A 26,414-nucleotide genomic window follows, 5' to 3' on the forward strand; every position below is an offset into this window, starting at 1 on the left:
GGACGCGCATGGTGTGTTCTGAGTCGGTAACAGGGAAAAAAAAATATATATACCACATGGGGAATCCCACTTGTGTTTAAAAAAAAAAAATAATAATTTTTTTTTTAAAGGAGGCAGAGAGGGAATTACTCAAAGCGCTAGGTCAGAAGAGGAACAGTTCCTGCCTGTTTTGCCAAGTCTCATCTGCGGTATGCTGCTCTCATAGCAGACATGCGGGAGTTGCTGTAGGAACAGTGCATTTTCTTGCGAAAATGGTACATTTTCAATGTGTAAATGCTGCTTTATGTCAGTTGTGATTACATGAGTGTTTAGAGCCTTCAGGGTAAGCTAGAGGAGAAGAGGTATTTTTATTATTTAATGCATTGAGTTAAACAATTGAATACAGAAATGCGGCAGACTGTTTTCCTCAGTTGAAGTAATCTTAATGCTAGACTTAAGTTCGCTAACATTTTAAAATTTCTACTTATTTTGTTATATGGAGTTGATATTAATAAAAAATAACCAACTATTTTAGTAGTCTCACAGTTCGCAGTTACTTAATGAAATGTATAAGTGAATTATGTGGCGATTTTCTTTGCTGATTTTAAGAATCATCTGCCACTTATCCCTGGGTATAGTTGCCTTCCACTCCCCTAGGACGAATATGTATATCTTACAACTTAAGACATTTGAGAAGTTGTATGCAAGCTGGTATAATTTTTTTCCTTGTAGATGTTATTGTTATACTTGGTAACGAGTACATGTTATACTCGGTAACAAGTACACTCTAGCGTAGCTAGTTCTTTCTACATAACCACAGTTCTGTTTACTAAGCTAATGCGTTAAAACCTGCAGAGGATGTTTTGCCTCAGGTTGATGCCGGTACCTCTTTGCAAATGTATTTTTGCATGACTGAGACCTGTGGTGTTACCTGTAACAATATCTTGACTGTATGTGAAAGATGTAGCCGTGCACATGACTGTATCTGTAGGTAAAAGCTATAAAATGCAGGGTTTCCTTTGTTATCCAATTTTAGTTGGGATGTGTGGGGCTTAATAATTGGGCGTCACATCTGGGTTTGGAGCCAATGTTAGAAATGGCTATTGTGTTTGGTAGACTGGTAAGTGTTCTGCTAGTCTAGGTATGTTGATTGTTTTGGCTTTTTTGAGTTAGTAATGCTGTATTTTGCACAACTGTATTTAAGAAATTGCGGAAAACTGTTGTGCTTTCTCAGTTTGTTTTACATGCCTAATTCTTGATTATATCACAACAGGCTACAATATGGAGTAGCAACACAGCAGGAAGATAAATGAACTGTTAGCTGATAGTCGCAGGTGGTCTGAATGCCTGTTGCTCCTATATGTTCTGAAATTGCTAGGCATGCCAATTAACCACTTGGACCTGGCAAATTCTGTTAAAGTGGAACCACAAAAACGTTTTTCTTTTGGGCTGGGAAGCCACAGCACTTTCAATTCCTTCTGAAATGTAAGCATTGCTGTTGACTTAAAAAGAAATTTGAGGAGCTGTTTTGGACAAAATACACTTAACTCACCTGGAATGGCTGTTTAATGTTACTGGGTCTTTCTTATCCTGATTGTTTGCAGCTGACCCTCCCAACCCTGTAGACTTAAGGCTATTAAGTTTGAAATTATTAATGATGGGCACTGTTCTGATAGATAGCATGCGAATGCCTATAAATGAATAAATAAAAGTAATTTGTAGCCTATTAAAAACATGTATGTATTTTACATGCTACACAGGAAGTAAAATGGGGATGATTGCCTGCTGTATTTATACTTGTGCACTGTTTGCATGCTGTATTTATATGCAGTCAATGTATTTTTGTAGAGGTGTGCAGGAACTAGGCACTTAAATCCATCTGAGTTGCACTTCTTCACAGTTTACATAAAAATCCCTTTCACATAACTACATTGAACAATGGATTGCAGTGTGATCCACCAGAACTGCAATGTTTTCTTTCTTTCTTGTTGCAGTCTGTAAGATGACTACAATAACTTCTCTAAGTGGAAATACAGAAGTGGTCAGTGCCAGAAGAACAGAATCACATGATGTTTCAGCTATTATCGGCCTCTTCAGCCATTTTACAGAAGTAGTTTTTGGAAGGATTGATGTCACTTACCTTTTGTAAGTAACAGTATTTTAGGGACATTATATTACCTTTCCTGCAGGAAACTTCAATAAATTATGACACATTTATATGGCAGAAAATATTATGAGCCTTTACGTGATGTGGTATAATGACTCTTTATGCTAGTCACAAAAAGGGAAAGGAAATCTCTTTCCATCTCTTCTGTGTTGCACATGTATGACTTCGTGCAAACTTGAATCACTGCCAGTGTGGTGGACAAGATTTGACTCTACACTAGCTTCCTCTTTATAAAAGTTCAGAAGAAATACTTTTGGATAATACCCGATGAAACCATCAGATTCCAGTGTCTGCTGTCTGCTCCATCTAAAAAAATCCTTTTGCCTGTTGGAGAGTGATAGAAGTAGAGGGGCAGGGACTAGGCATTTTAATCACTCTGTGGCCATGACTGTTCTGTTTGGGGTTGTTTGTTGTGTGGGTTTTTTTGTTTTTTTTTTTTTTTTTTTTTTTCCTGTGTATGTCTAAATCTTTTCCTTTCGTTCAGTTTCCCCTTAACGGAAGGAGTTAGTTATTCTTTGCCTCTCATTACTCTGCCTCGGGAGACAGCCTCTATCTCCTATAAAATATGTTTCAATGTGCCTCTTCTTTTCACACCCCCAAGATACCTAATATTGTCCATTGACATCTGTATTCTAGCTGCTCACATGGCAATGTCCTTAGCAGAAATGGGTGTTTGTAGAAGTCTTCTGCAACAATATCTTCATCACTGGAGGTAGCGATGAACCTTCTGTGCTTCATCTTTCTGTGTAGTGGTGAACAGCAGACAGAGACAGACTGCATGAAATGCTGATGGGTCACTTAAGTGTTTTTTTTTTCTACTTGAATTAATGGCAAATGTCTTGTATACCACCTATTTGTGCTAATAATATAGATATATGAAGAAACATGAGAAGAAGAGGGAGCATTTAAGTCTTGCATATCAAATTCATAGTAACTGAGGGTTTGAAAAGTCATGTGAATTGTTATAATGTCAGAATACACTAAATAAATATTTGGAATTGAAGCAATAATGTCAAGTTAGGATGTGGGTAATGAGGCCTGATCCTGGGAATGCTTCTGAACGTGGTTAATTTTGCTGTTCTAACAGGGTCAGTCACTTTTCTTTTAGTTGCTTCAACTTCTGCAAAATTAAATTGTTTTCACAGAGAAAAGTCCAATCTTGCTTTGACACTCTGCAATGAGAAGAATGAGGTTATAGCCCATGCTGCCTTTCTGGACTATCCAAATTGGAATATCACTGATCAGTCTGATTGGGAAACATTCTTACATGAAAACTACATTAACAATAAATGCACTGTAAGTAAATTGTGTGATTTTAGTTGAGCTTTCATTTAAATTTCATTTCATTTAAATCTACTTTAGGTAGATTTGAGGCATTCAGGCTGTAGAAGGTGATCATCAGATTCTTTACAAAACCCTCAGGTGCTCAGAAGTTCATCAGTACCTGAGCTTTTGCCACTACAGTACCAGAAGATAACTGTAAGGATGGCAGCTAAGGAATACAAGTCCTTTCTTTGCCACACACGTGCAGAACATGTCTGATGCATTGCGTTAGCACTGACAGCAGTGTGAATCATAGCTGTCACCAGTATTTCTCATTCACAAACCTGTCCAGCTCAGGTCTTGTTTAACAGAATGTTTACTGGGGAGGCCAGTCCTTGCTCTAAGATCCTTTTCACTGCAAGGTAACTAGAATCTTTATTTCTCACCTTTTGGAAGAAAGTTTTACTATTTTACAGAACTGAATGCAAATTTAATGTCTTCAGATAAAGAATAAGGGACAGGGAGTGTACCCCTGCTTGAAGGATGGTGACTTACACTGGGTGGAGAAAGATGCTGACATGAGTGTCTTGGTTCTGGAGTAAGCTTCTTTGCTGGTGTGGAGACTGCTGCGCTCTGTTCTGTGTGGTGCTAGCTTTCATACAGGCTCCTTGGTCAAGTTTATGAATTATTCTTTGGAATTATGGACTAGAAATTGGCACTTAGAAATTCAGGATTCAAATGCTGTCCATCATGCAGTCCAGCTAGGAACTAGATCCTGTGATTGTTGAGGAAAGATGGAAAATTTTAACCATAAACACTCCAAAAAGTTAGGCAGCATGTGCCAGAATAAGGTATTGGCACTACTGAAATTATCTCTAGACAGTTTGTTCATCAGTTTTCCAGTGTTGTTCTGGGTGACTTTAAGCAATGGCTTGCAGAAAAAACTGACAAATACAGCAATTGTATTTGAAAATGCTGTGTGTGCTGTCAAAAGAAACAAAATTATTACAGCCAAAGGGAGTATAGGAAAAAAAAACCCCATGTAATTTTCTTGTAATCTGTTTTCTTTGTCACTTGAACAGTACTTTGTGTACAGGCATATTGCGGGCACAACCACTTCATTCACTGTGCAGCTGCAGCTGCTCCTGTTGGGTTATGCCGTGCTGTCAGTTCTGCAAGCTCTTCCTCAGGCGGCTTGCTTGACAATCTCTTGCAGCAAAGCTGCAGCTGACTTCGGAGTGCAGGGGCATACAAAGAGAAAAGACCCCCCCCCAAAAAAAAGCTTTAGTGTGTTAGGAATTACTACTCATAAACAGCAATGAAAGCTACTTTGGAAATTGACAAGGAGCAGAACAACTCTTCTTTTTCTAGACTGGAGATTATTTTCTAAAATATGTACAGAAGACTTAGTACATGTTATGCTTCTGCACTGACAAAACAACTGAACCTATTCTGGGTTATAACTAGGTGAGAGATTGTTGGTTAACTGCAGGTTAAATCCTTGCAGATGTGCTTTACAAAATTGAGATCTCCTGAAAATAGAATTTTGCGAAAGTCTAGTTGACAAGTGTTTATCCTAGAGCACAGAAATGATAAAATAGCTTAAAGGTCTAAACTAGGAATTGACTTGTGCAGAATTTAATTGGTGAAGATGCTTTACAGGATTGCCTGGTTACCATCACTAATCAGAAACACAGGCTGAATCTTGCCTCCTCTTGGACCTCAAGAACAAAACATTCTTTTTCTTCCTTTTTCTTTTGCATTTAAAAAAACAAACAAAAAAGGAAAGTCTGGGTTTGTGTTGTGGTTGGTTTGTTTTGTGGTTTGTTGGGTTTTGTTTGTGTTTTTTTTTTAAGAAATGGCTTTTGATGTTTATTCATTACAATAGCCTGTTGTATTTGTGCTGGTCCATATACTGCAACCTCTGTTAAAATCATTCTTGCTCTAAAGTAGCTGATGTTTATTGGTGACTCTAGCTGTGATGTTTTAGTGGAATATTAAACTATTCAGAAGACCTCAAGCTTTTCCATTTAAAGTAGTTTCTGTAGAAATATTTAATCTACAGGTAATCTTCAATGACTCAGCACTTGAAATTAACATGCAAGAGAAAACAGCTGAATTAATAGCACTTTCCATTCCAGCCCAAGGATTTTTCTTTGCTAGTGTTTTCCAGGTTAAGTGGAGGCATGTAGAATAAAGATGTCTCTTAGTCTGCCTTGTTTCTGCCTGGATATTTAAATGTGTCTAATGATGTAAACATAAGACTTTAATTTTTTTCTTACTACTTTTAAAGCAAAAACATTTCAGGAGTATTAGAAGCATGTGAGCTTTTCTTGTAAACCTAGAAAGAATGTCTTTATCAGACAAATGTTAAATGTTAAGATTTAGTTGTTAGTTGTCATGGTTAGATTAAAATGGTTTTAGTCTGGAATTAATACTGTTAAATATGAAACAATTTATGTATATTGTAGTCAAACAATAGTAAGCTTGAGCGTAAATCAAATATTACAGAACACAAATTGTGATATTAAAAAAAAGCCCTTTAATTACATAACTTTATCCACATGTGCCTTGAATTTACTTATGTATGTGAAGCTACTCATTTTGAGTGCAGTTCATACATATTGGAAATAAATGTCCATATTAATACTTGGGTTGACTTAAAAAATATTAGCTGCATATTGTTTAGATTTTCATTCCTCATTTTGTAGCCTTTGAACACATTGTTCATGCATCTTTTTGTGGCAAAAGAAGAATACGCAGCTGGATGTTCCCAAGAAATTTTTAGGTGAGTTCACATGTAACTTTCTGTACTGAAACATGTGCACTCTCCTACCATCACATGGAGAGATTATGGAATTTAAAAATGCCTTCTGGTGTTCACTGGATCAAAATTAAATATCTTTCTAAACAATCTCAGAAGGTAATAAAACATAACCTTGTATTAATCAAATGTGCACTGTTGGCTTTGAAACCTAGCTGTTACAGTTCCAAGTACCCTTTCCAAACAGCATTAAGGTTTAGCTGCATCTCTGCAGTAATTTTCCACAGAAATAGTACTGCATTCGCAAGATTTTCTTTTTCCTAAATTTCCACTTTTAAAAATCAAAGCACATGACTGAGCAGGAAGCTTAAAAAGCTGTAGATGTTTCTGGAATACGCTTGTTCCCAGGTAATCTATTGATAGTTTGTTAGCTACAGATTATATGGTAAGGCTGCAAATGATACAGTACAAGTGGCACAATATATTACTGTGTTAGCTCAGTACTCAAATATAACCATTGCTTGGGTCATTTGGTATACTCAGAGTCTACTTACTTAAACAGTGAATTGCACTTGGTGCTGTTGCTGTTGAATTTACAGTTACTTTGTCATCTTAAGCCAGCTCATCCAGATGCCAGGTCAGAGATCGGCCCGCAGAGATCTAGCATCTTTAGTTTTTTCACCACTGGGGAAGTAGGATATATAAGAAGTAGGATGTTTGAAATCTAAGGATTAGGAAATCAAGAGAGAAATAAGATAGAAAAAAGCAACCGGTAAAAAAAATGCCCAGATGCATTTCATATGATCTTATTTGTCATAAATAAAATCTTTTAATTTTTGAGCCATGTGGACTCATAAAGGAAGGTTAGAGACAAAGGAGAAAAACATTTATATATTAAAAGACTAGCTGCTGTATCTGATTGATGGGTATAATGCTGAAAGACTGAACACAGTTATGTTATTTGTCCAGGAGAGCCTTTATCACAGTACCAGAACTGCAGTTTATACTTCTCTTCATACCAGCTGATGAGAATTTAGGTAAGAATTTAATACTATTTTATTCTTAAAATAATGAGCACAATCTCAAATCTCACTATCATTAATATGCGCTGTGTTGGTGGGCTTTTTTTCGTTTGGTGTGGGTTTTTTTTTTTGTTAATAATGAGAATAGCTGTCACTTTCTAAACATACAGAAAACACAATCTTCAAGTAACTTCCAATGGACATACCTTGTAAAAGAAGTTTATGTGGTTACATGTTTGCTCCAGCAGTCCATTCAGCAGTCTCTCCATTTCCTGCAGTTTTTAAATTTGCTGGAAGCAGATAGGATTTCAAACAGGAGTAAAGATCTCAGAAATGCATTCCTACAAGTTTTGTGAAGATTTCTGTCTGAATAGAGTTGATATTAAAATCAGTGCTTATACTTTGAGAGACAATGGCTAGTAGGCTACTTGGCACATGTGTATATATATTCACAAGCACACACATACATAAATTCATACATGTCAGCCAGGCATCACGCCCATACATCAGAACCGTCACATCAGGTACTTTCTCTTATTTAGCCAAGCGAGTACAACATGGGGAGAGGATGCTTTGGTGAGGGTCAGAAGGGGTGCTGGAGACATGGAAGGAAACTAGGATTATTTCTTTTAAAGCAGATGGAGAATGCACATCCTAATCAGAGAACAGCACCTGACTTGGAATTTCAGTCTTGAATTCAGACTAATAAACCAAGCATCTGCTTAATGACCGATTTTGGTGGGAGCTTTCCTTGAAGTGAACTGGAACCTTTTCTGATATGCCAATTTCTAGACATTTTAGTTCCAAGTCAGGCTAAAAAAAATTCGGTAGTATTGTGTCAACTACAGAAAACAGTACCTGAATAAAGGCTTTTGTCAAACATACCATAGCAACAAACATCAACTTTCCTTCAGCATAATGAATCCTGACAAAGATTCTCCAGTGGCATATAGCATTGGCTGTAAGACCAGTATTTCTATAGGGATTCGATCCTCCCAATTTCTGGTTGCTTTGAAGCTTATTTGTGTTTGGGGTGCTGGATTAATTTGTTAATTAATCCAGTAACAATTCTTCCACATGCTTATACTACTGTCCCTTCGGCTTCATTGCTTAAGAGACTTAAACCACGGATGGCATAATGCCTTAAGTTCAAAATTCCATTTTCCTCAAATGGTTTTGCTGATACCTTAAAAGCTTACATAATGAAGTTTCTTTGCTGCTGCTAACAGATTTTTCTCATTCACAGAGCCAGACATGGGAAATGTCTTTGAAAAGATGATGAGCGCTCCAGGTTCAGTAGTGGATACAAACTTTACCTTGCTTGTGTCCCCCAGACACTGGTATTGCCCACAGCTGTATGTTCGCAAAGCAAGGTAATGCAGTTTCTCCCTTCTACTTTTATGAGTAGATCTGTCTGGGTTAACTTGAAGAATTTTCTTTTTTGGTTTACAGCATCAGTATCTTAATTAAACTGCTATGATTTTCCTTGATAACCTAATTAAATAGTTCTATGATTATGATGGTTTTATTCTACTTCATCACAAGATCAATTTTATTTTTTGTAAAACTAAGTTGCTATCTAGAAAGAACGCACTTTTTGTTGATGTTTATTCTGTGAATCTGCTTGCTTATTTGCATTGTGGCATCCCTAGTTCCAGTAGTCCTTCAGACATGGAGAGTAATCCTCTTCTGTACAGTTTTTTTCTGCATGAGCACTTCAAACATTCACTGTGTTTCAGGGGAGCAGGCCTCAGCATTGCTGAGAGAACTTAAGAAAATAACGGGGTAACCCTTTTCCTTCCATCATGTCATTTGTTTCAATGGACTCAGGTTGGAGCAAAGGCTTTATGATACGCTCACGCAATGTGCCTTTAACACAGCCTTGCTCTTGTTTTGGAATTCAAATCATAAATGTCATTAAAGTTAGGCTCTGAATTATTTTTCTTTCCTATCTGCTCAGCTGCCTGCAGTGTACGCTAGGTAGAGATGCAAGTTTCTCTAGCAGCCTTGCCTATTGATCTCTGCCTGTATATTGACTATTACCACTCTGTTTTTTCCTGCCATTTGGATTCTGCTGCCTATGCCAAATCACAGCTTTCTGTGCTTGTGCCCACGTGTACACTAATGAGAAGCGCAGACTTTCTGACCCAATGGGGCCTTTATGTTTATCTGTGTAGATTGCTGGACCCTATATGCTGTCGTTGACACGTAGATGCTTCCCTATAGAGTGGCTGAAATGGAACTACTATCTATCATCTTTTGGTTCACTTGTTTTCCTCTTCCCACTGTGAAGAGGAAGTGTAGGGTAATGTTTTATGAAGTAATAATTTTATTTGTTTCCGATTGATTCATTCTGGAGTTCCCTTTGTTCTTTCTAAATGTAAGTGGTGCTCTGTGGTTATGTAGCAGGATTTTTATTAAATTAGCATTTCCCGTCCCTGTAGTGGAAATTTAAGTTTAGGGACAAGCACATTCCTGGGACTCTATACTGATGTGTGTGTGTGTGCGCGCGTCCTTATCGACCAGTGCTAACAGATGGTAATGCCACATTAGACATATCTCTCTGCCTGGTAAATCCACACCTGTTTGTTTATGGGTTAATTCATGCTGACATCTCGGACTGGATTCTGACAGAAGCCTGTCTCTCAGGGAGATGTTTTACACGTATTTAATTTTACCAAGTAGACCTAAAACAAGTCTGTGGATTGTGTTCTTAATCATATAGTTTTAGTCAATGTGTGCAATAACCTGTTGCTTGACTCTTGAGCATTTTAAGAAAAACAACTGAGGCCTGACCTTGACCACTTCACACTATCCTGCTATAGGTCTGGATATTTCAATATGTTATAAAATTATTTGCATGCTAATTTGATGTACACTTTTTAGGCTTTTTATGAGTAGTTCTTTGAGTTGTCTACCAGCATCAGTAAGTGAATGAACTGAGAAGTTATCAGTAGGTGAATTAATTCCTGAGGATTTAAAGTTTTTCCATATGTCTTGATTTCAACTATTATGTTTGGGTTTTAATTAATTTGAATTAATTCTTTTTATGGCCACTGGATATTATCAATACAAATATTTTTGATGTGGCTTGAAATGTTACATAGACCATACCAATGTTCCACATAAAAAATACCATCTTCTATAGTTTGTTATTAATAATAAAATCACTTAGTTTAGTTTGTTTGGGGTTTTTATTATTATTAGAAAACTAACCAGGAAACTTTTTTAATTACACAGTATCTGGTGATTTAAAATTCATACTTTAATATTGTCTATCAATAGATTCTCTGTGAAAGCTGAACTACATTTGCAGTAGACACTTTGCCTTTCCTTTTCCTCTCTATTCACCTTTGTACTTCACTGGCATCCATAGTAACGCTCAGTGGAGCCCTTTAGACACTTATCTATGAAAGTTGTCCCCAGCCACCTGCCTAGCAACATGTTCTGGGTCAATGATAGGAGATTAGGGTAATCTCTGTTCCCTCTTCCCTTGCTGGGGGGGGGGGGGAAGAAGCTGTAAACTGATACTTTGCTTAACCATTAATTTTGAAGTTATTTTCCAGCTGACCTTTCTAATGTGAAATAAATCTGTAGTGTGCCAGAACACAGTCCACTAAGTTTTTATATTTAAGTGTCTTGCTGATATTTTGTCTTTACATCCTGTCATTCTTGGGTTTTGTACCATACATGTGAGAGCGCACAAATTTGCAGCTCTGTGGAATGCTTTTATTGTGCTTGTTCTTGCAGCCTAGGAATTTTGTGATTTTTTTTTTTTTTTTTTTATTATTAAAAACCTATTGTTGTTTTAAGGGCTTTTTTAGAGACTATGGTGCTAGTGGAGGATTGCAGAAATAAAAAGTAGTTCTGTTCCTATGGTTTCTGGTGTGCAGGGAGATGAATGGGCTTATGTGGAGCCCCATCGACTGTCACGAGGTCAGTCTCTCTAGATACCATGAGCCGAGAGAGTTGCTGTCTGCTGGCCTTATGTCACGTTGTGTTTTACAGAGCAGGATGCTCTAAGGGACTTGGAGCAATCAGTAACACATTCCGTTTGGAGGTGGTGTGTGTATATTACCTACCCCAGTCAAACAACAGTTGCAATTAGAGTACGGCCTCATTCCCTTACCCCTAACCTAATTTGGTTTGTTTGAGGCTTCGTACCACACTATCAGATTTGCTATACAAATTAATTGCGTTGAAGGAGTGAAGTTCTGGTAATAGAAAACCTTACTGCAGTTTTTCCCTTGAGATACTACCTGCAAAGACAAAGACTACTGTTTTTGGTTTCAAGAATATGAATTATGATAAACTTTTACAGGGTTTCATTGTTCTTGGACCTTCATTTTGATTGTATCTTTTGATTTAATTCTACAGACAAGTGATTGAGAGTGTGTTATTTTCCGTACTTTTTTCTTTTTGTGTACATGTAACTTATTACAATGAAGACTCACTTAAACAGTGAAAAGGAATGAAAAAGTGTGGGGCTTGGAAACTTGTCACCCCTGGCAGCTGTTTTCAGCTTTGAGCGCTCAGTGATGATATTCATTTCTGCTGGTGTCTTAAGTTGGCTTTCTTAAGAACCTTGTGAAAGAATCTGGTGACTGCCCTTCAGAAAAAGAATTAAATTATTTAAAACCCCAGGCAGATGGAGTAGTACTGAGCCTTGGGACATCCTGAAGGTCCCGAGTTAAGCTGCCAGTAAGGGGTACTGGCCCTGGCTGTCCATCCCACCCCAGCCACCCCCTGGGCTGGCCCGGGCAGAGAGCGCCTGGGGTTGGGGGGCTGTTCTGGGCCCCGTCTCCCGGCCCTGCTGAGCAGTGGGAACAGCAGGGGCCAGAAGAGAGCTCTTGGACTGATGGCCCCAGAATAAAAAATAAAAAAAAAAAAAAAAGGCGGAAATGAGCTCAAAATAAAAGGTGTCACCGGCCCCTAGAAGAAAGGTAATCTTACTGAGAAGGTCACGTTAATTCTGGTGTGTAGCAACAGCAAAAAACATCTAGATACCACCTAAATTGTCCTTCAGTCATAGGCTAGAGTCAGTCAGTACTTAGAAACTCAAACCAAACCAGAATTTTTTTCACCCATTTGTGTTAATGTTTAAGGCTTCTTCCAAATCCAGAAACGTGTAAAGAGTGGAAATGAGAATCAGGTTTTGTTTTTTTTTTTTTTTATGGTTTTCTGCGTTGCTGCACATGCAGAACTAAGATTTCCCAATCATAGGTACACGCGTTTAGGTACAGGTACACACACAAACTTGAGCAACAGGAGCCTGAGGCAAAACATGAGTCTTCCTAAAACTGCGGGAGGTAATAATCATTCTTGATTCATTTCCTTCAGAAACATGTTTCTACAATATGTAAAGCTTTTAAAGAAAAGAGAACTATGTAATTTTTATTCCCCCCCCCCCATCGACATCTGATTTTAGGGAGACATAGAAAAGGATATCCCGGTCGGGGAGGATGGGCGGTATGGAGTAGCGTTGTCGTATTGCGACGGATCGCTCACAGCTACGGCAGCGTTAGGACACGGGATTATTAATCCAAAGCACCGCTGGGATCTTTCCCGCTCTCAGACCAACCGGGCGGCCCCCGGCGGGCGGGAACACCCCAGACTCCCCCGCTAGCGCCGGGCTCCGTGCCCTTTCCCGCCCGGCAGCCTCACGTCGGAGCCGGGCGGTGGCGGCGGCGGGCCGCTAGGGGGCGGGAGAGACCCGCCGCCTCTGGAGAGCTGGCGGTGGGGCCTGCGCACCGAGGGGCTGAGGCCTTCCTGCTTCTTCAGCTGCCGGTCGCAGCTGGGGAAAGCGGGGAAGGAGGCCTTTAAAAAAGGTCGATCTGGGAGTATTATAAATGTTTTAAGCAAGGTGAGGCGGGCGCGGGGCGCCGTCAGCGGAGGGGGGAGGTGGTGGGCTCAGGCTGACTCTCCACAGGCAGCTGTCCCTCAGTCTCCTCAGCGCTCTGTACCTCAAGGGTGCGACCTCCTGGTTCAAAGGAGCCGATTGTGGTGGTCCCTCTGTTTCTCTCAGTAAGCGTAAAGGTATTCCTGTGTCCGAAGTGCATTGTTTACTCTTCTTGAGTAAACCCTTCTTTCTTTACCCTATGGGGCTCTTCTTTCTCCTTGTGTGTTGGCGTGTGTGGTAACGGAGATGACCAAAAGCGTGTTCAGTACCAGTTTACTTATGGCCCGCAGGAGAAAGGGTTTTCTTAACTCCGCAGTCTGGTAGTAAAAGTCATTCCTTCTGACAGCCCATCACAGCATCACTTTTCTCACTGCTTTTTTAGCGCCAGAATTGTTGGTTGGGCCACTTAATTCTTGCGTTTTTCTGGTAGATAAATAAAAACATGGTTTCATCTCCTTATTCAAAGGAGTTCTGTGTTAGAGCTGTTTTGCCATTGGCCTTTATGCCATGGTCGCAGCATATATGACTAATGAATTCCTTCATTGCATTGGTAAAAGCACTGAAACTTCTTGTTAAGACTTACATTGATCCCGGTTAAGAATTAACTTCTCTTTTTAAAGTGGTTTAATGAGAAAGAGTCTCTGGTGCCTATTTAAATCCATGCAGTATGGGGCCTATATGAGTCTAACACTGAAACTTGGACTGACTGGAGATCGGCTCAGGCAGCTTTTGCGCCGGCAGCATGGAGGACGGACTGGAGTAGTAGAGGCAGTTAAAGCCTTGATGTGGCAGATTCCCACCTATGCAGAGGAATAGAATAACTGCACTTTGGCCTTTGTATCTTTTTCAATGGTGAGGCATTAACTTGACCTTACAAAGGCATAATGGCTTGATTTCTGCCAGGTGACTTCCACACTGCTGTGTGTAATAACAGTAATCTAGCCAATACTCAGCACTGTTTCTCCCATACAGGAAGGCACCATTTTCTTTTTTTTTTTTTTTTTTTTTTTTTTTTTTTAAGAACTGATTTTCTAAATTGCAGTGCTGTTTGGGCTCACTGAATATAATTATTTTAAATGAGGGCTAAAACCTAGGCCCACCTGGCCTGAGATGCCTTAGGTGAGAGAATTTTGAACTGGGCTCCCCTCATATTTTGTTAGGGAAAGATAAGATCTGGTTTGCCCAGTGGGGTTGCGCTGGCTTTTGGAAGTGGTTCTGTCTCTCCTTTGCTGCTAAGGCTCCCAGCTTAGTGTGTGTTGGGCACGTGTCCTAGGTGAAATTACTTATTTGTGGGTGGAGGCTTTGGACTAGGTGTTTGTAATATTTGCTCATATGCTAATGGAGTAGAACAGAAGTATTAAGACCTATTAATGGCAGAGCTTTAGGACATTACCGAATCTCTTTTTTGTAGGTTGGAAGATCATGATGATCTCATGCCAATCTGGACACGTCAGAGTGAGACTCTGAAAGAAACCTATAGTGAATATTTCCTTGCTGATCTCATAGAATGTCAGGATGAAGAAAATCAGACTGTTGTTTGTGAGGTCAGTTTGCTATGAGCTCTAGTTTCATCTAATCATAACATTAGGGATATCACATGTGAGTGACAGCTCACACCACAGCTCAGCAAATAAAAAGAACAAGCTCATTTTTGGAAGGTAGAATTCATGATCTGCACACACGCCATGTCCTCCACTACATATTTTGTGTCTTTCCTTTCTTTAGGAGTGATATCTCCTGTGAAGTAAATGAAGCAGCAATTCCCAGTAATTGTGTATGTTCCTTTCAAGTAACTGGAACAGACAGTCTTGAAGAAAACATTGCCATTTTAGACATTTGCATTATAGATGACCAGTTTTCATTACTGGTGGGAATTAATATTTCATATGAAAACAAGTAGCCAGTAATACCTTCACAGTTAAAAATGGTGTAGACTTTTTTTTTTTCCATTTCCTGGCTCAGGCAGTCAGATTTTTGCTGAACTGAAGACAGAAGCCCAGGAATTAATTTAAATAAGAAAGAGGTGGTAATAGTTATCCTGCTGAAAATTCCTGTTAATATTTTCATGTGTTAGTAATTGTGCATGGTATTGTAAGCTGATAGGCAACATAACCTACTTAATTCTGGATGTCTGCTTTCTATAGCAAGTGATTTTATAAAACCTTAACATGTAATCACTACCATTGGAAGCCAAATGGGAAACAATAAACCATTAGTGTAATAGCACATTACAAACAGCTATCTTAATAAATAATACATTTCAATTGTACATTTGTAGCTCAATATTATACCAGCAAAAGGTGTTTCAGGCCCTCATAGTTTATACTTGCCACTGCTGCTGCAGATTGGAAAGACACCTCCATGCGAACCAAGATAGATGCCAATTTTCCCTGCAGAGAATGAAGCTGGCAACCTCTTTTTGCACATATGGTAGATGGATTGGTTAATCAGCCTCTGCTGAGCCTTGGGCCTAAAATTACATAGCAGCCAGACAACTGCAGCGACCCAGCTTTTGTTCGGTTACGCAAACAAGGCAAACAAACAATCACTTGTTGTTTGAGGGGGGAAAAAAATTAAACTTTATTTTTATTGTAGTGCCGATGGCCTGATAAAAAAGCTATACAAATCCAGCCATCAAGTTTTTATTATGTGTATAAAGGAAATTTTCTTTATGTGTATTAAGGAAAAAAAAAAATTGTTTTGATTGTGTTTCACCAGAAAGTTTCATATAGTACTAAAAATTGAAGAGCTTCCTTCTTCTAGGCTTCTCTTAGCTTAAAGCCAAAAAACCTCCAGCATGCCAATTCTCATTCTTCTGAGTGTATTTCTTTCTGAAGACTGAAACTTTCAGTAATAGTCAAACATAGAGTAACGTACCATTTCAGCATTGCAGGGAACTTGTCATTTTTGTATTTTCCAGGGCATTTTATTTTCTTTTTTAAAGACTAGTTCTTAGATTTTATTAAATTTTTTTCAGAACTTGAAAATATTTGGTGCTGATAATTGCTGCAAATAATACATAGCATATACTGTATTAGATACTGTTTATATGTTATATAACTGCTTTCTTGAATTAATCATTCTCATAGGAAAATAAAATACTTTTCAGTTTGAGCACAACTTTATTTACAAAGCAGTGGCCAGTAATTAGTCAACCATTATAGCTAGGTAAATCCAGATTTACTGTAGCTGCACTTTAACTTAAAGAAAAATTATGCCTTTTTTGAGGTATATAGTTAAAAGATATGTTTTTTATTTACTGTAACAAATGTTTTACTGAAACATTAGGTCATTATTTGGTCCATATATATAATCCTAATACTCTCTCAAGTCATAGCTAACAAGAATTATAAAATCTAATGTAGAGGTTCTAATACACACATTACAAGGGGGAGAAAATAAAAGGATCTTTAACTTTTGCTGAAATAATTCCTTTATACTTTTCTATTACACACAGAGATGGAACACTAACTCTTCAGCAATTGTTCAATTTTTTGTCCTGACCTACAGTCATGTACTCAACTCTTACACGTGTGACATTGCTTTTTATATTTCAGGATGGTGACACTGCAGTAGGATTCATGAGCCTATGTTCTCAAGTAAATATCTCCTTGTTTCAAGAATGTTTTGACTTAGGGCCTTTCCATGGACTCTGTAAACCACATCCTGAAGATATTATCAAAATGCCACAGAAGCCAAGCGTTCAAGAAGGTACCTGTATTCTAAAATGCTAGAGAGATTCAACGCACATTTTATTTCTAGCTTCTGAGTAGGTTTTGCAAATGGTTGGAAGAGGATATAGGTTTACTAGAAAGAAAACACAAATTAATGTATCTGTTTTGGAGATGGTTGCCTGGTGTTTTTTAATTCAGGAGGTAAATTTTGGTAGCCCTGGTCTCTGATTCAGAACTAATTGTTTGTGTGGAGCCCGTCTATACCAGGTATGGGATAAACCTAAGTTTCAAGTTTCGGAAAGCTAAAGCATCAGGTATATTGTCTATCAGTAAGCTAAAGTTGTACTATTTATTGAAGACTTAATTTTGAAATCTTGCTCTAATGCCTGTTAGTAGCTAAGCAGCTGTTTAACTGTGGCTGTTGTGTTGTCCCATTGACTTGTGTCATCTTATTTCCTTGTGATCCAGCTTCTGCTCTCTTTGCTTATTGTTGGCAGTTTTCTAGGTTACGAGATTTTGGGAGATCAGGGTCTCTTTTCTATTTTTATATTGGGTATGATACAGTGATGCATTTATAAGCCACCTTACTGCAAATAATGAAAAACAGTAACACGAATACATCACCTGTTTGTAGAACAGAAGTGTCATGTAAATGACTTACAATTGTCATCTTTATTTTTGAGTATCAAAAGGCTTTTTGTGCAGAAGGGCAACATTTTGCTATCTGCTAATTATCAGTAATAGAAGTAAAAGAAACACCATTAGGTTGTTGCGTATCTGCTTGTCTGAACACAAAGCAGCAGGCAAAAAAGGCAACTAGGGAGCTACAGAGCAGTCACCAGCTGGTATCTCAGAGCTGGCAGTCATGGAACAGAAAAGGGAAAGAAAAAAAGTCTTATAGCTGTTCCTATGGACTTCTCTTCCCCTGCAAAGAAGCATCTTGCAAATAAGAGATGAAGGAAGCCAGCTATCTTCTCCTGTATCATTCTGTGTTCCTGGAGCTTCAGCAGTATTTCAAAGTAGGTGGCAGGCATATGCGGAAACGTAAATGACACCGAGGGAGGAAGAAAGATCACTCATGATAGTCTCTTCCGAAAACTGGTTGGGATACAGGCCTGGGCAGTTTGCTCTAGGTGACCTTGCTTGAGCCAAGGGCTGGACAAGATGACCTCCAGCGGTCCCTTCCAATCTTAATCATTCTGTGACTGTCCACTGGTTCTGGTTAAACCCTTATACGCTTTTTTTGTGTGCTCTCCTTGTCCGAGGACTGCAAGCTGTAGGCCCGTACTTTGTGGCAAATTCTGGGCTGCTGAGCCTTTTGATGAGTGTACGGTTATAGGTTTTAACAATACAGCTGTTACACATTTTTTTTTAACATTTAGGAAATCTGAGACTTTTTCTAAATGTGAAAACTCAGTATAAACAACTGTTCTACTCAGGTTTTTATATGACTGTCATCAATCTAGCAACTGAGTGCTTTTTCAGAAATTTATTAAGCAATGTGGTTAGCAGTCTCACGTGTTTATCTCTTCTTTTTCCTCTCCATTTAAAAACTATGTTATTTTTGATGGTTGATGCTAGTTTGCAATCCTGTGCGTTTCCTTCAAGTAAGATTTTAAAAAGTAGTAGTATTCCTCTATTTGGAATGACAAGGGCAGCTCTGGGCAAAGAGAAATTATTTGTAAGCTTTCTCAGATTGCTTGAGCACAAGTCAGTGATAGTCACAAAGATAAACATCTGAGAACGAACTTGAGTATCATAAGCTAAAAGCCTGACTCTGATACTATTCCTAGAGAGAAAAAGCCACTAGAAATTTAATAGTAAAATTAGAGTTAGCTCATGGGTATACACTGCTCAGGAATATTAATTCTGTTATCACTGAATAATAATTAAAATTATTGTTGTAGCTTTGCACATTTTAGAATACAAACAACTGTAACACTTTAAGAAGCGTTGGTTGTCCCGAAACATTGTACGTTGTTGTTTATACCTGCTTATAAACTGTTTATAAACTGCTATCATTACTTTAATTTCTAATAACAGTTCAAGAAAGCATTAGCTTGTCACAAGTTACAGAAGTTTGTTATGGTTTATTGAAAATGTATGCTTTATATGATAGACATTTAATGAACAGCTTTTCTTTTTACTGCTTGTTACACGTTTGATTTATGATTATAAACAAAAGGTGGGTATTTTTCAAAGAGTTTGAATGAAAAGCCCTTTCCCTCCGAATGATTTGGGTGTCATTATTGCATGAGATAGTACTCAATTAATTTAAGTACTCATTCATGAAAACTTCCAGGAAAAGCAGTAAAGTTATTTTTTTCTTTCTAAACTTAGAATAGAAAGAAAAAAGCCCACTCTTCTAATAAAGAAGTTTCCAGCAAAAAGATCCCAATCAACTGATAAGCACGGTTCCCCTTCTCTGACTTTTTCATTTTATTAAAAATGTAATTTGAAAAGGGAATTGTCTTATTTGGTTTGGGAGTGTTTTGATATATCTAGAGCCTATATGAGAGTTGCATCCCAGTAGTCCATTGTTAAGCCTTTCCAATATAAGGGCCAACCTGTATCCTTAGAATTTATTATCGTGTCAGTCATGTAGTTTGTATTTGATTATATTGCATAACACATGACCAATTATGAATTCTGTTTTTCACAATTGCACCATTTCTGCAGGCTACTGTATTAGGAATTTGCTGCCAAATTGTCCCTTGATGTGAAGGTTCACTGGACACCTCATATCAATAGTGGATGTAGACTTTCTTTTAATGAATTCAAAGGCTGAGAATTTACTGTGCAAGCTGCATTCTTTTGTAATTTTATGTTCCCATATTAAAAAAACCCCAACATAATAAGGATTTTTTTTCAGACTCCTTAGCTTGTAAGTAGACACCACAGGTTGATACTATTTTTCCTTTCAAAATGTAATACTGAATAATAATGAGGGTATACAAAAGTCTGTCTTTAACACAATATTGATATGCCACTTACATTTCGGGGTAATTACAGTAATGTGGTTCTTACTCTATATGGTGTCACAAATTAGTAACTAGAAAACATTATGATGCAGTGGGAATGATTCAAGGGCTTTTCGTCAGGCTTCATGGTGAACTGGCTTCTTGATCCTGCTGACTGTTACCTCTGCTAACAACCCAGCAACCACTGAATTATTTAATTTTCTTTTTGTTCATGTTCCTTCATTTAGTGCAACAATATTTATGTTCTTCCTGGTCACTTGTGTACAGCATATATGTAAACAGTGATGCGGCTACATTTGACAGTAGTGGAGAGTGGATCCATTAAGGGATTTCATTTTAGTATAAAGTCAGAAACAACATATCAATATTTACATGACAACAAGAGACTTGTATTAATTAACTTCTGACACCTGCAAGGCTGTTTATAATGAGAAATGTAGCTGGGTTAATCAAGCCGACATTTGATCATTTCTGTGAAGTCTCACATCTGTGATACCCCTGGAGAAACCATGATTTCAAACCCCTGTGTTCTTGCCCTGCACATTGCATCTGCATTCTTTTCTACTAGCAGAGAAACAGACTTTCAGATAACAGGTTTTCAAAAATACTTTTAGCTAAATATTTTAAACCTTTGAGGTTTTGTTTTGGTTTTTTTTTCCTTTTTAAAAAAAAAAAAAAACAAACAACTTATTACCGTAGGAAGAAATGCTCTTGTCAGTGAATGTAGCTCAGGTGGGTCTCCCAAAGTAAAGTTCAGAGAGAGGAGTGAAGAATTCCGTTGTGCTGGGTTTTCTGAAGTATTTTTTTCTTCCTTCTGGAGCTCGGAAACTTTGACTACCTTGTGTTACTGGAGTTTTCAAATGCAAGGGCATCCTGGTCTGATGTGTTTTCTGCAGCAGTGATACCTACACCTCAACACTTCAGTAGTTAAAACTTATTTTCGGGCTTTATTTTAAATATAAAACCAAACTGTGAAATTAGGGAGGTGACAATTTAAGGAATGGCAGAACTATTGAAGTTATGTTCAGGGGCTAAAAATACAGCAGCTGACACTTTGCTTTAGCAATTTTGGTGGTTATTTGGGGTAATATTCACTAGTATTTAAATTTTCTTTTCCAAGTTGATGATTAAAATAATTTTGGTCCATAACATTAAATGACACTTATGGTGACCGTTATCAGATGATCTCTTGTTCTGAATACCCTCACTTTTCATTGGCTTTAAAGAAAATAATCCATCACCATACAGCTTTATGAACTGCTTTCCCCCAAATGTGTAACACCTGCTGTAATAGCTATTGCCTGCTGTCTAGCAAGCATCACGATGTTAGAAAAGTTCATAGTCGCTTCTGTCACGTTCATGTTGGGTATCAGTGGAGTTCTATAGAGCTCTTGTGTGTGTTGCTGTGCAAAACTGGTAAGACCTGTCTTACAATAATGGTTAGGTAATTGAAATCAAACACAATGCATCATATATGTTCCAAATTGGCTTTGGAGATTTTTATTGTGGTTTCTTAGTATTTTAAATATTCACTCTGGATTTGGCCCTGGCCAGGAGATTGCATATAAAAAGAAAGTGTATAGTAATACTTAAATAACATATAGATGCTTGCTTTAATTGGCTTAAACACTTGACCAGAGATGCTGTGTATATATATGCTGTGTGTATATATGTGTATATATAAATATAAAAGTGTATACATAGCATTGTATATGTATGCATCACAGCAGTCAATGTTTAAATATTTATTCATCAGATGGCTACAGGTAATTTCATCCATCCCCTTAGTTATCTGTTTTCCCGCAGAAATATTATTACTTGGGTTGGAATGAACTAGACTAGAGTGTTACTATAACATTACTGAGGATGGTAGCATGATCTGTCATGCAGAGATTCTTAAATCTGAAGGAACAGAGGAAATAGACAAACTGACAAAGATTGAAAGAGTAAACACCTTTTATAAGTAAAGCAGGCTTTAGAGAGCTAGTTAGGTTTAGCAACTGAAAAGGGAATTTAAATCCCTGTTGCTTGTCCCTGCTTGTACCAATAAGTAAGGGTTCTAGCTTGACTAAGACTTATTCTGAATTTCAGTTCTGTTAAGAGAACTACTCTGATAATCAGGAGCCCTTGCTCATCTTTATGATCATCAGAAAACAAGTTAGCAACAAGCACAGGGTTTAAGATACCAGTCAATACGCTAATGACTCATTTTTCTCTTCAGATAGGGTAAAAATTAGTTACGTATAATACAAGAGTTAGGAATTGCTTCTAAACTGCGCCTTGTTCAATTCTTATTTTAAAACCAATTCTCTGATTTTTTTTCCTTGAGATCAAATAGTCCAATCAAGTTCTAGGAGGATCTATTTCAACTGTGGCTGTTAATAAATAAACCTTTCAGTAGATGTAGTCTGGCGCACTCTTTAGTTATTGCTGTGAATTCTGAGGGTTAAGCTTGCATTTTTAAGCCTGATGCATTTATTCTTTTTCATTACTCAGATGAAGATAAAAGCAACAAAGCAAGTCAAGAAACAGAGTCTGTTTCATCTCAAAACTTTGAACGTGTTAATGATCAGGATGCAGCTGTGCAGGTAATACCACTGAACACATCAATGCTGATAACTTTAAAAGCTAGTTTGAAGCAAAGGTAGAGGCTATAAGGACAAGCAATGCTTATTATTTCCACTCCTGCACTGTCCTCTGCATGGGCCCCTACTTATATCTGCTGTTGTGTGTAGATGAGAAGCTGCTCTAGCTAGGATCTGGATGGAGGTGGTTAGAGTTATTAATCAGATGAGTTTTCCCATCGAGTTCCACATAAACAGCCAGAGAGCAACAGGGGTGGGAATAAAGTGGCACTGAGAAGAGATAAAGGGTGGGGACCTGTTTGTGCAGGTCTGCTGCTGAGTAAAGGCATGTGGAAGCATAGCTTTGAGTGGGCTCCTCTGCAGATATGGAGAGAACATTCTTGTAACAGACAGAGCAAGAGTCATCTTAATCAGAAGATCTGCGAGTCCTAAGATTTTGACTTGACTGTGTTACTGAGCTAAAAATCTGCTACTGCTGGAAAGCTACCAAAGCTGAAAAGCGGTGAAATAGCTTCACTTTTCCCTTGTAATTTGTAGAAGGTAAAGGGTGTGTGTTCTATCTGTGTCTCTTCTGTTGAGTAAAGCTTGACTTGATAAAAGACCATTACTGTGAAATGTATTGATGCAGCATAAATCAGCAGAGAATTTATCCCAAGAAGCTTTAAACAATTGCATCTGTCTTCTAGTCTCTCTCTTGGTGCTGTGTAAAAGCTACTCTGGTTTTCTTCCCATTACTGTTCATTTCCATTTCCACAATATTGTCTGATCCCACTTGCTTTAACATAACACGTTTTCAACTTTCGCATATTTTCAATACTCATCTGGAAACAAATTTTTTCTATATGTAGAAACATTTCTGAAAGGTAAATATTTTGTTGCCTTACAAAGGGACTGTAATGGTAACTATTAGTTTGTCAATATATTGCTCTTCAGCAAAAATGTATATTTTTAATGGCCATTTTTATCTAGCGTTTCAGAAACAGATATCACATTAAAAATACCTTCTTGAACTTATGTGTTTGTTGAAATGTGACAAGTAAAAAGTACATCCCTCTGTGTGTGCTTGGAGTGCTATAAGACAGGGATGGTGCAAGACCTTCTAATTAAAAAAGGAAAATTTTTCTGAAATGTTGTGAGTGATCCCTTGTCTATTATTGCAGAAAGATGGAGCCATTACAGTTTCCCATACTGAACTGTTGTTAGATGATGTCAGAGGCAAAGATTTCAAAGCCTCAGGAACACCCCTCCTTGAGACTGAAGAAAAAGGTGCTTTTCACCCGGTGTATAGAGGAGCTTCAAATGCTTTCAGTATCCGTCTGTTTTGTATTGATGAGAAACATGAAACTAGGTAAGTATGGATACATAGTTACAATGTTTCTAATCTTAATAACAACTTTCAATATCATATTTTTAGGACAAATCTGAAAGTGACAGCACTTGCTGCAGTTAGGTTGTTTTTTCTCTGATCTCTTTTCCATTTTTTTTTTTAACCTTCACTAATAACTTACTGAAATTTTCAACTTCTAGCTGCAACTTCCTGTCTCCAGTAGGATGGTGGGGACAAAAAGTTAAGAATTTATTTTCGTTGGAAAAATGTTAGTTGAAACTGTGGAAGAAATCCATTTCTGAAGAAACATCAATTTGAAAGCTGTATAACTGCAAAAAGAGTTAGATGGTACAGTACTGGTCGTATTTCATGGGGCAATAAAGCTTTTTTTAACTTTGCAGTTAAATGTTCTAATTTCTAAACGCTCAGTCTCCCATCACTGAGAGAACTGATTCAGTTTTCTGGAATCCACTACAGTAGAGAGAAGACAAAGGCTTTTTATCTTAAAATGATCGCTGCTGCTGACCTTAAACTCTTAGATCCTGGTGGAGTACAATATATCTACAAATGTGGTTTAGACCTTCCCTGCCTCCCCCCCCATTTTCTCTGCACACTTGGAGAGAAGCTATAATCCACCACATCAGCAAAAGCCTCTCCAGGAACACTGGCCCTTTCTGATTATAAATGAGCCCTACTCTTGTTTATAGATCCTGAAAGAAAGATTAAAACATGCAGATGCTTACAAAAAGTAGACAAAGAGGCTGAACACACCCAAGATCTTCCACAGTTTTAAATACATGTAGTTTGTAGAGACAGAAGGTATCCATAGCAAGTATAGATGATGAGTTTTAACTGTAGTACTTTTTGGGGAAAAAAGAAAATCTTTCTAAATCTTTCCATAGTCATTGGTGACTGACAACGTCTGAACTTACCTGGCTTAAAGGAGATTTAGGAATAAACTTTAAGAAGAAAAATCAGGACTTTTTGAAAACTAATTCTATTTATTAAGCTGTTTCTTGATTAAGGAGGGGCCTACCTAAAGGAATTAAACACTGAATCTGCTACAAATGCAAATATCCTAAGTTACCAAAGCAAAGCAAACACATAGCCTCTTAGTACATATTTACTGAGCAATATAGCTCGAATTTATTAGGAAAAGAGAAATGCAGTGCTAGACGTCTGTGACTGTACTTAGAAACACTGATCAACATGTATACCACAGAATAATCATACTGCAGAGAGTCCATTCCAGAATAATTAATTTATGGACAATCTAGTCTAAAATAAAATTCAAGCAAGATAATTATTCCACAATAAAATATCTGTACTTTAAAACACTACTGAGGTGAGGGACCTACTCTGGAATGTCTCCCTTATACTAAAATAGCAATTCAAAGCAGTGGTCTGTAATTATGTTGGGAAATAATCTCTCTGTAGACTTGTTGAGTTCTCTGCTCATAGCATCCTGCTTAGGATAAGGATCTGTCACTTTTTTGCCCGCTTCTGACATTTTGTCCTTTGTATGCACCATTGTTGTTTCTGTTCAAGATACTTTCACTATGTTTATCATTGAACATTCTCTTTTTCCCTGGAGACATTTTTGGAACAGATTGGATTCCAAGATGGGTGTCTGTGGGGAAGACAGCATTCCTTTCTGAACAATTCTTTTAAGATTAACACTTAATGCAAGATCCTCTTCTCAGAGCTGAGGAATCTGTAGATCTTGGTGTTTTCAAATATTCTGCTTGTATGCTTCTCTAGCTTGCGTTTGCTTGATCCACCTGTTTGTAGAAGGAACATCAGAAAAGCGATTATGTTGAAACGAAGGAATGACATAATCCTGACTGTATCTCAGAATCTTGTCCTGAAGGAGTTATTTCTGACCCTGCACAGCATGGATCCAGAAATAGTAGTTTGGTTGAAGTGTATGTATGATTGCATCTTAACCCTCAAGGGTACTGGGGAATTTGTGTTACCCAGTAAAGTTGCTAAATGTTTTCAGCTCTTAAATCTAGAGCTGCTCTGTGGCTTGTTAGTGCATTGAAAGTGAAACGCAAAGGAAATAAATTGCTAGTTTATCTACAGATACTTGATAGCTTTTTAAGCCCCCTGAAAAATCTCCTACCTCCATTCTTGTGTTCCTCACTGCCAAGAAAGTACTGGATACCACAGAACAGAAAACTACATTGTAATGGCGTTTTCTTTTCCCACACTTAAGTATTCTATTAACTAGTCCTAATTAGGTATTATATAGGTGAATATGTAATACCCCAATCCAGATCTGTATTTACAGCTTTTTTAAGTTTTCATTCAATCATAGATATTTTAATTAGAATTTATTTCTCTTTTCAGTAATATTATTGGTGAAATAATTATAGGGAACTTAATGATAGGTCTGGAGGGAGGAGGGCTTCTATCAGTATTCTTGGGTATTATATGTCTGTATTGAATTTTTTTCAAAAGACGTGGTTTTTATATGGTGGAAAAATATTTTATAAAGCTTCAGCGTAACTCTATTTGATGGGTTTAGAGCTCTGATATCCTCACACATAGGAAAAACAGGAAGGATTTGTTAGATTTCTCATGTCTTTTTAGGCTCAAATATCACGTTTCATCATCACCATGGAAAAGAGAGTGGAATTACACTAAACCAGTAGGTGAGAAATGGAAAGAAGTAAAATGTTCAGAAACAATTTCAAAGTATTGCTGTTCCTGTTAGTCCGATAAAGTATATCGGATAGGTTTACCAAGTG

The 26,414-nt window shown here is 37.7% G+C and overlaps 1 protein-coding gene across 1 annotated transcript in view; it reads left to right on the forward strand.

Moving 5' to 3' along the window:
• Positions 1–1,981: 1,981 nt before the first annotated feature.
• Positions 1,982–26,414, forward strand: part of CFAP61 (cilia and flagella associated protein 61) — a gene marked incomplete at its 5' end in the record, with an annotated part of 116,424 nt that continues 91,991 nt past the window's right edge. The window contains 10 exon segments of the mRNA XM_082480634.1: positions 1,982–2,124; positions 3,292–3,442; positions 6,121–6,197; positions 7,143–7,210; positions 8,425–8,438; positions 8,441–8,568; positions 14,506–14,638; positions 16,652–16,805; positions 22,246–22,337; positions 23,495–23,682. Of these exon segments, the coding sequence (XP_082336760.1) occupies positions 1,982–2,124; positions 3,292–3,442; positions 6,121–6,197; positions 7,143–7,210; positions 8,425–8,438; positions 8,441–8,568; positions 14,506–14,638; positions 16,652–16,805; positions 22,246–22,337; positions 23,495–23,682 (1,148 nt within the window).

The sequence above is a fragment of the Vanellus vanellus genome (genome assembly GCF_965231255.1).
Source record: "Vanellus vanellus genome assembly, chromosome: 3".
NCBI lineage: Eukaryota > Metazoa > Chordata > Aves > Charadriiformes > Charadriidae > Vanellus > Vanellus vanellus.